This window comes from Mobula birostris, chromosome 4, assembly GCF_030028105.1.
Source record: "Mobula birostris isolate sMobBir1 chromosome 4, sMobBir1.hap1, whole genome shotgun sequence".
NCBI lineage: Eukaryota > Metazoa > Chordata > Chondrichthyes > Myliobatiformes > Myliobatidae > Mobula > Mobula birostris.
The window spans coordinates 166,550,684-166,561,367 of NC_092373.1; the positions used below are offsets into that span (position 1 = coordinate 166,550,684).

Genomic DNA, 10,684 nt, shown 5'->3' on the forward strand with positions numbered 1-10,684 from the left:
TCACCTGAAACACTCAGTTTAATTTTCAATCAGAAGCCACCACCATTGCCAATGAGTCGTAGAAGCCAGCAGTCCAAAAGAAAACTTTCAGTGCTTTATGGTTGACATCAGCTAAAGTTGAATTATTTGGTACAATCCCATCCCCAATCATCTGGTTCTGTGCTTTGTAAGTTAACGTGTATCAAGTGCTTATCGAGGTACTTGTTAAATCAAAAGGCATTTTCCTCTATCATCCTTACAGACTGTGAATTCCAGACCCTTGATTGTTTATTCATCCTGTTCGGCTATTGGCCTTGATAGTAATCTCCCCTAGGTTTAGACTTCTCTCCTAAAATCAGAATTAGAATCAGAATCATGCTTATGGTCACTGACTTAAATGACATGAAATTTGTTGTTTTGCAGCAGCAGTAGAATCCAGATATTGAATTACTATGAATTACAAAAATAAGTAAGTAGTGCAAAAAAAGGAATGATGAGGTTGTGTTTGTGGGTTCATGGACCATTCAGAAATCTGATGTTGGAAGAGAAGAAGCTGTTTCTGAATTGTCTTCCTATTCACATAATCTAGGCTTCTGACAACCTTGACAGAGTTAGTTAACAGTTTCATCTGCTCCAGAAAAGTAAGCTCAGTGTTCAAAAAGTAGAATTCTTCAGCCCAGGCAACATCCTCATATAAATCCTTACGTCGTCTCTGGGTATCAGTGGTGTTGTTTAGATACCAGTCTAGAAATCCAGAGGATTGGATGAAGAACCCAGAGGCCCAAATTCAAATCCCACCTCAAAATCTGTGTAATTTTGATTTTGTTAATAATGTAGTTTATGGACTATAATTTGAGATAATAATGATAAAAAATATACTTCAGTGCTACCACACTAGTTTTGCTAGGTTCTAAATAAACTGAATGATGAACACAAGCTATGATTGAACTATAGTGTTACCGTGGTGTAATGAATTGTGTGGATCTTGTGTTCCCGAGGTACACAAGGATCCATCGAGCAGTGTTGAGACTGACATTGCGCAATTGAGCAATTACTTGCCACCTTCCCTTTCTGTGTGCAAAACAGTTTGCCCAATAGAAGCTTCTGTCTGAAAAAGAGGTCTCTCTTATCCGTTGATAGTGGGGGGAAATTCAATCTTCACAATATTCTTGACTTCACACAGAGCCATCCATTTGTAGTGCGAACAACATTAGTAGTAAACCGCTTGCTATTTCTTTTAGAATAATATACAGCTGAAAATTGTATTTGCTGCCAACAAACTGATGGTGTTTGAAGTTCTCTCTGTGACAAAATGCTTTAATAGAATGAATAGAAAGACACTTGCCAGGGTATTAGAAAGTCCTGCTTTGTGATCATGATGACTTTAGGAAAAAGAGTCTCATTCAACATCTTACATTGGAAGTAGATGGGCTGCAGTTTCAGCATCTGACATTGAACAGAGCAGTGTGTATCTGTGAATGTTCAGTGTGAAAGTTCAGCTCTTTCTGGTTGATGAGGATATGAATATCAATAAATTATTAGTGTTTTATCCAATGAAGGACAGCTAACTTTCCAACATTGCAACATTGCCGAATTACATTTATAAATCATCTTTAACACAACACGGTGAAGAACATAATCAACTAAATTTTGACAATATGACAAAGAAAGAGACATTGCACTAGACTTGTTCAATCAATAGAGTTTGGCACCTCTAATGAAAGGTCATTGGCCTGAAATGCTCTCTCTCTGTCCCCCCCCCTCTCTCTCTCTCTCTCTCTCTCTCTCCTCTCTCTCTCTCTCTCTTTCTTTCTCTCCCTTTGCTCTCTCTTTGTCTCTCTCAGACTCTCTCTCTCTCTCTCTCTCTATCCCTTTGTCTCTCTCCCCCTCTTTCTTTCTCTCTCTCTCTTTCCCTTTGTCTCTCTCCCCCTCTCTCTCTTTGTCTCTCAGACTCTCTCTCTCTCTCTCTATCTCTTTGTCTCTCTCCCCCTCTCTCTCTCTCTCTCTCTCTCTCTCTCTCTCTCTCTTTGTCTCTCTCAGACTCTCTCTCTCTCTCTCTCTAGGTACTGCCTGATCTGTTGACCTATATCAATTTCTGTTTTAATGCAGATTTCCAATATTCCAAAGTATTTTTCTTTCAAATTAGGCTCTAAGCATCATCTGGAAGGAACAGAAAGTGGTAAAGAAATTTGATGACAAAAGTCAAGAATTTGGATCATAGATAGCTGAAGACGAATTGAAATCATGGAAAATGTAGTTTAGTTTCATTTTAGTTATTGGATGGTATGCATGTGTGTATTGATGTCATTTTCCACACTATTTTGCCATTCGTGATATCTGTCAATCGAAATACTAAGAACAGTTTGCTCACATTCTCATTATCAAGCAGAAAATCAATGGACCTTTAAGCAGGGGCTCCATAAAAAGTCGGTTAGCTGCTTCATTAGCATCCAGACAGGCGACAAAGATGTGAATCTATCTCCATGCTTTTTTATTTGATCTCTCTCCCTGACAGCTCTGTTGCAAAAGATTTTTCTTTGAGGAATTTGGAGGAGAAAGGGAATTGGAAGAGTGGTATGCTGGGGTGGCTGTTACCTGATCTCAGCTCTCCCTGCGGTACAGATTGCCTGTCATACACATGCCTTCAAATCTCTGCCACTGTCTTATTTGAAGCTAGAATTACAATGTTGTCGTGTGAAGTTTGTAAGGGACTGACCTTGCTTTGAAGCCAGATGTTAGCACACCGATCCTTCGCATGAGAGTTACCAGAGGACCCCTGGATTGTGCAGCTGACCTGTGCTGTGTGATATTAAAGGCTTGTCAGCTTTTATTAGAAGTGTGATAGCAGATTCTGTCATCTGCAGCTCCATGTGAAAGGGAGCAGTGATATAAACTGTCTCATTACAATGCATTTAGTATTGATCATATCTGCACTTGTACTGAACTATCGAGCAGAATCACAAAGGCTTCATTTTTCCATAAGGATCCATAATTTCTGATCATCGATTGTGTCTGCCAATCTATGGGGAGGAGGGTTGAGACACTATTGCAAGTGATTACTTTCATACCATTAGCAGTCATATATTAAAGTTAATGTTAATGCATGGTTGCAAGTACCTTACATCAACATCTTCTGTACTGTTTATTCTTGAAACTACACTTCCACATTGTTAAGGAAAAAAGCTGGTGAGCTGTTATTGTTGCAACCTTACAGCTCCAGGGATTTGGACTCAATCCTAACCTCAGGTCCCGTCATTGTGAGGTTCGTAGGTTTTTCCTGTGACTGCGTGTGACTGCTCCAGATCCCAAAGGTATAACGTGGAGTTAATTGGCTACTGTAAATTAACCTTTAGTATGGATTAATAGCAAATGAATCACTGCAGAGTGGAGGGGCATGTGAGAGAGAATTTGTAGAAATTCTGGGAAGTAAAGAGAGGGGGAAGGGGGGAAAGGGGAGTAGTGGGATTATTCCCCTGGGAGTAGGGACAGATCAGCTGTGTTGCCTTGTCTCCGTTGGTGTCATTATCAGGGGAGATAAATTGTTGTCATCTTTGCTTTGAGCATGGCAGTGTTTTCAGAAGAAGGATGATTTTTTTATTGTCAGAGGAGGGAGCAATGAGTTTGTAAATGGCAGTGTGAGTATCAGCTTGAGTGAGAGCACACACTTTCGGGAGGAGAGCAAACCCCACCTGTCCGCATTAACCAAGAGTTCGAAATTAGGTGTGAAGATGAAAGTGCTAAGTGCACAACAGGTCAGTCAGTATTTGGGCAGAGAGAATAGGTGTGAAGATGAAAGTGCTAAGTGCACAACAGGTCAGTCAGTATTTGGGCAGAAAGAAACAGAGTCAAGGCTTCAGATCAATAATCAAAGGAAATGAAATCTAAATGAACCTGATTAGCTGATCCAGTTGTCACACTTCCGACATTACCACAGCAACTAGATATCTCTGACTGCTTCTTCTTTTTATTTTGTTGATTTTTATTTTGTAAAAATGCAAGTTATTTTACATTATTGGGATATAACTTTCAGACGTCGTAAAGCTAATGGCAGCCTCGGAGAACAAGGATCATCCTGACAGCAAAGACTGACAAGAATGGAGGAGGATGAATATTTTTAAAATGTCTCTGTATTGTTAAATCTTAACATTCTAATGGCCTTTGCTGTCTATATTTGTAGTGGAGTCTATAAGCTGCAACAGTGCCCCATGCCAGAATGGAGGGACGTGTATTAATCAAAGAAAAGGCTTCGTGTGTGCCTGTCGCCCTCCATTTGGTGGTCCCAGCTGTGACATTAAACTACTGGATGAAAATGCCTTGAAGACAGGTGGGTTTGTTTGATTTTCCATTTATTTCATCCTCTCAGCAATGTTCACAGATCCTGCAGAATGGAGTGGGGGACTGTTTTCACTTGAGGAATTTTCCAATTGATTGAGCTAAAATTGAGTTTCTTTTCATTTTAACACTTGGGCTGTTTTATCAATGGAATAATCCGGCACCTATTAGTAAGATCTCAAGTGTGTGGCTTTAAACGGGACAGCAGGCAGCTACCCCATAACAAAGACACCCCAGCACAGTCAAATCCTCTAGCATATCAAACCTATTAATTAAACTGGATGAGATTTGATTTGGTTGGTAAAGTGGATACAAAATTTTAGCAAGCCTTTGTGGCATGCTACTTACTCAGCATTTCATTTATACCCTAAAGCAAATTAATCAAAAACCTGACTATGTTCCAAATGCTCAATTGGTAACACTGATGTTGTTGGTTATGTTCTTTTTTCTCATTTTATGACATTTATATTCATATTCAGATTATCTTTCACCATCTTTTTCATTTTAAGATCAAAAATATTTTCAATTGCATTGCCACCGTATGTGGCCGTATATGAAAACACAACCTGAAATATTTTGCAATGAACAATGTTTATAGATGAAAATAATAAAGTTGTAACTAATGTACCTGATCAGAGATGTGTTCTCCATTCACTAAGAACATGGTCAATGATTTACCTCAGTCCAATTTCCTGCATTCATACTTTGATTTCCCTAAGGGGAGACCTTCTCTCTACAACAGAGAAGGTGCTCAAAAAGTTGAAAGACCTAAGGGTACATAAGTCACCCAGAACAGATGAACTGCACCATAGGGTTCTGAAAGAGATAACGATAGAGATAGTGGAGGCATTAGCAATGATCTTTCAAAAATCATTGGACTCTGGTATGGTGCCAGAGGATGGGAAAATTGCAAAAGTCACTCCACTCATTAAGAAAGGAGGAAGACAGCAGAAAGGAAATTATAGACCAGTTAGCCTGACCTCATTGGTTGGGAAGATCTTGGTGTCAATTGTAAAGGATGTCATGTGTACTTTGTGACACCGGCAAGATAGGACAAAGTCAACATCGTTTTCTTAAGGGAAAAATTTGCCTGACGAACCTGTTGGAATTCTTTGAGGAGATTACAATTAGGATAGATAAAGGGGATGAAGTGGATGTTATATATTTGGACACATAAAGCCTTTGACAAGGTGCCACACATGAGGCTACTTACCAAGTTAACAGCCCATGGTATTATAGGAAGGTTACTGGCATGGTTAGAGCATTAGCTGATTGGTAACAGGCAGTGAATGGGAATAAAAGATTCTTCTTCTGGTTGGCTGTCAGTGAGCAGTGGTGTTCTGTGGGGGCCAGTGTTAGAACCGCTTCTTTTCATGCTCTATATCAATGATTTAGATTGAATAAATGGCTTTGTTGCCCAGTTTGCGGATGATACGAAGATTGGTGGAGGGGCAGGTAGTGTTCAGGAAACAGGTAGGCTGCAGAAGGATTTAGACAGATTAGGAGAATGGGCAAAAAAGTGGCAAATGAAATAAGATGCTGGAAAATGTATGGTAATTTTCTAAATGAGGAGAAAGTCCAAAAATCTGAGATGCAAAGGGACTTGGGAGTCCTTCTGCAGAGCAACCAAAAGGTTAACTTGCAGGTTGAGTCAGTGGTGAAGAAAGCAAATGCCATGTCAGCATTCATTTCCGGAGGTCTTGAATACAAGAGAAGGGTGATGTTAAGGCTTTATTAGGCACTTGTGAGGACTCACCTTGAGTATTGTGAACAATTTTGGGCTCCTAATCTATGAAAAGATGTGCTGGCATTGAAGAGGGTTCAGAGGAGGTTCACAAGAATGATTCCGGGAAATGAAAGGGTTATCATACGAGGAATGTTTGATGGCTCTGTGCCTGTACTCGCTGGAATGCAGAAGGATTAGGGGGGATCTCATTGAAACCTTTCAAATGTTAGAAGGCCTAAACAGAGTAGATGTGGAGAGGATGTTTCCCATGGTGGAGGAATCTAGGACAAGAGGGCAGAGCCTCAGGATAGGGGGCATCCATTTAAAACAGAGATGCAGAGAGATTTCTTTATCCAGAGGGTGGAATTTGTGGAATTTGTTACCACAGGCAGTTGCAGAGGTCAGGACATTGGTGTACTTAAGGCAGAGATTGAAATGTTCTTGATTGGACATGGCATCAAAGGTTACAGGGAAAAGGCTGAGGAATAAGGTTGAGGAGGGAAAAAAAGAATCAACTATGATTGAATGGCAGAGCAGACCTGATGGGCCAAATGACCTAATTCTGCTCCTATGTCTTATGGGAGAAGTGACAAAAGTAGAACATAGAACATATAGGATATAGAATAGTGCAGCACAGTACAGGCCCTTTGGCCCACAATGTTGTGCCGACCCTTAAACCCTACCTCCCATATAACCCCCCACCTTAAATTCCTCCATGTACTTGTCTAGCAGTCCCTTAAATTTCACTAGTGTATCTGCCTCTACCACTGACTCAGGCAGTGCATTCCATACACCAACCACTCTCTGAGTAAAAAACCTTCCTCTAATATCCCCCTTGAACTTCCCACCCCTTACCTTAAAGCCATGTCCTCTTGTACCGAGCAGTGGTGCCCTGGGGAAGAGGCACTGGCTGTCCACTCTATCTATTCCTCTTAATATTTTGTACACTTCGATCATGTCTCCTCTCATCCTCCTTCTCTCCAAAGAGTAAAACCCTAGCTCCCTTAATCTCTGATCATAATGCATAGTCTCTAAACCAGGCAGCATCCTGGTAAATCTCCTCTGTACCCTTTCCAATGCTTCCACATCCTTCCTATAGTGAGGTGACCAGAACTGGACACAGTACTCCAAGTGTGGCCTAACCAGAGTTTGATAGAGCTGCATCATTACCCCGCAACTCTTAAACTCTATCCCTCAACTTATGAAAGCTGACACACCATAAGCTTTCTTAACTACCCTATCTACCTGTGAGGCAACTTTCAGGGATCTGTGGACATGTACCCCCAGATCCCTCTGCTCCTCCAAATGTGGGAAGAATTTAAAAATTGGAGGTTAGTGTAGATTGATGATTGTTGGTGCAGACTCAGAAGGCAAAAGGTTTGTTTCCATGTTGTTTTCTTATGATTCTATGATTCTGTTCTAAAAGGCTAGCCTTTACCTTAAGACTGAGTCCTGGTTTAAGACACCACTGTCAGTGGAAACAATGTCCCTGTAAAGTTCCATTACTCTCTTAACTCCATTAAGGCATAGAGATTGCCTCTAGTTTTTTTAGACTCATAGACTCAATCTTAATCTTCCTAAAACACAATGTCTGCCACAGTGACATCCTTCAAACTGCATACTAATTCAAACCAGCTTCCTCTCCATCCACTCTTCTTACACTTCCCACTGCCTTGGGAAAGAAAGCAGCCAAAGTAATTAAAGACCCCTTCCACCCCAGTCATTCTCTCCTTTCCTGTCAGGCAAAAGATACAAAAGCTTGAAAGTGTGCTACCAGGTTCAAGGAAAGCTTCTATCTTGCTGTTATCAGACTCTTGAATAGATTTCTCATACACTGATGATGACCTCTTGATTACTCACTGTATCTTATCATGGCCTGTGTACTTTTCTGCACCACTCTTTCTCTGTAGCTGATACCGTATATTCTGCATTCTGCTTTTTTTCTTTTCATTACCTCCATATATTGCAACCTGATGGCATGAACATCAAGTTCTCCTCCCAGTATTTCTTTTATTTCTTTTCCCCTCCCCATTCCCACTTCTTCTATTCACCACTCTGTCCTCACCTGCCTATCACCTCCCTCTGGAGACTCTCCTTCTTCCCTTTCTCCCATAGTCCATTCTTCTCTACTATCAAATTCTTTCTTCTCCAGCCCTTGACCTTCCCACCCACAGGCTTCACCTGACATCTTCTAGCTTATCTTCCTTCCCCACCTTTTTATTCTGGTGTCTTCCCTTTTCCTTTCCAGTCTTGATGAAGGGTCTCGGCCTGAATGTTAACTCTTTATTTTCACAGATGTTGCTTGACCTCCTGTGTTTTGCTGGCATTTTGTGTGTATAACTGAGGCATGATGCATTTAAAAATTAGTTAGTCAATCTTCCTTTAAATTCTTTGGCAGATTTCTCAAAAGGATCTTACAGATATGCTCCGATGGTGACATTCTTCGTAGCACACACCTATGCAATGAATACCTTTGGTCCAATCAGATTTAATCATCTCTACGTCAATTATGGTGCTTCTTATGCACCTGCAAGTGGGAAGTTTTTAGTTCCTTTCCTCGGTGTGTATGTCTTTAAATACACCATCGAGTCCTTCAGCTCACACTTGTCTGGTTACCTGGTGGTCGATGGAGTCGATAAACTGGCCTTTCAGTATGATGGTATGGACAATGGAGTTTCCGGCAGCAGGACTGTCACTGGTGACGCAGTACTGGAACTTAATTATGGGCAACGTGTTTGGTTGAGATTGACATCGGGCTCGATTCCAGAAAAATTTCCACCTGTGACGACATTTGGTGGCTATCTATTGTATCGCACATAAGACAAAATAATGACATACATATATATTTGTGGTCAGCAATGAAATAAGCTCCAGGGTTATATTATGCATCTGTTACTGCAGAATTACTCAGCTGATATATTTAATATACCCGTCTTGTCGGAATGGAAATGAAATTTATTGCGAACTTTAGATGCTCATGTTTAGCTTTGTGTTCTGAATTTAAATTGATAGAACTAAACTATTGTTGAGGTATTACAACAGTGACTCCAAACTTTAGAAACACATGATAATACTTGTATTTCCTGTTGTGTATGATTGCACACTTCAGTTGACAGATTGGAAATAATACTTACTTAAACCAGCATAACGGAGAATTTTATTCAACACGGTAGAACTTATGTGAACCTAGGTTGAATTTGCCTCCATAAATTCAATTTGATTGAAGTCATTATCTGCTTTAAGTACTCTTAAATGTATCTAATTTTAAGTGTGACTATATTAATTATATTTAAATTGCAATTATAGGCTTTATCTGTTCATGTTTAAATATCATGAAGGAAAATGCATGAATTATCAAACAAAAACACTTCAACATAATACTTTATCCAGAGGGTGGAATAAATGTAATAAACATATAAATACTTGAGATCAACAAGTGAGAGATCTTCATCTGTCCTGCTACCTGTATGTTTGGGATCATTGGTAAGAGCCAGTAGTTGGTTGTTTTCATTGCTTCAGTAATTCTTTTGTCCATTAGACAAACCAAAGATAAGAGGGAGCAAGATAATTCTTTATTATGAAGAGAACCAAAGAATAAAGCATTTGTACTGGGAGTTGTGGAATTGAAAAGGATCTGCTGTGATAGAGCATGCATAAGGGGCAAATTGGCCTATACCTGTTTCTCTTTGTTACGTTCTTATGAATTCAGGACTGAAGTCTCAGGGGCCTTGAAATTTTGATAAATTAATTGAATTAATGTCAAAGCTAGAGCCAACCCAAATATGCACTATGAGTAAACTATTGTTAGTGGTTATAAAACATACTCATGGCCAACTTCAGAACCAGTCTTCTGCAAAATATTTGCAATATTTCAGCATGTAATCATTCCATGGAAAGCATTCATAGTTGTATGATTTCAAATAATTTGATAGATTTATGTTCTAGATACAATTGCATGGATGTAGTAGGCTATCCAGAAACCATGGATGAACAGAGAAGTTCGCCTCCTGCTCAAAGCCAGAGATTCAGCCTTTAGGTCTGGAGACCAGGAGGCTTACAGCTCAGTCAGGGCCAACCTGAGGGAGGGAATCTCTCAGGCTAAACACATATATAAACAGAGAATCGAGGAGCATGTCAACTCCTCGGACCCCCCGGCGCATGTGACATGGCATACAGGTCATTACAGACTTCAAACCACCTAGTACTGTGCCCCCTTCCAGCTCTGCTTCCCTCCCTGATGAGCTTAATTACTTCCACGCTCGCTTTGACCAAGAGAACAGGGAGGTCACCCTCAAGGTGGATCTCCCACCTGGTGAACTGCCTCTTTCACTTTCCACCTCCGATGTCTGCGCCACCCTGAGCAGGGTGAATGTATGGAAGGCAGCTGGTCCGGATGGAATACCTGGCCGTGTGCTCAGAGTCTGTGCAGGGCAGTTGGCCAGGGTCTTCATGGACATTTTTAATCTGTCCCTGGCCCAGGCAGTTGTCCCCACAAGCTTCAAGATGGCCACCATCATGCCAGTGCTGAAGGATTCTACTGCCACGGGCCTGAGTGACTTCCATCCAGTTGCACTCACCCCCATCATTGCAAAGTGCCTTGAGAGGCTGGTTCTATCACATCTGAAATCCTGTCTGCCCACTACCCTG

General features: G+C 40.7%; 1 protein-coding gene across 2 annotated transcripts in view; it reads left to right on the forward strand.

Annotated features, from left to right (window-relative positions):
• Positions 1-10,213, forward strand: part of LOC140196734 (multimerin-1-like) — a 68,694-nt gene extending 58,481 nt beyond the window's left edge. For both annotated transcript variants that reach the window (XM_072256431.1, XM_072256432.1), the window contains 2 exons: positions 4,157-4,303; positions 8,436-10,213. In XM_072256431.1, coding sequence (XP_072112532.1) covers positions 4,157-4,303; positions 8,436-8,857 — 569 coding nt within the window. In that variant the 3' untranslated portion in view covers positions 8,858-10,213. The remainder of the gene's footprint in view (positions 1-4,156; positions 4,304-8,435) is intronic.
• Positions 10,214-10,684: the final 471 nt, after the last annotated feature.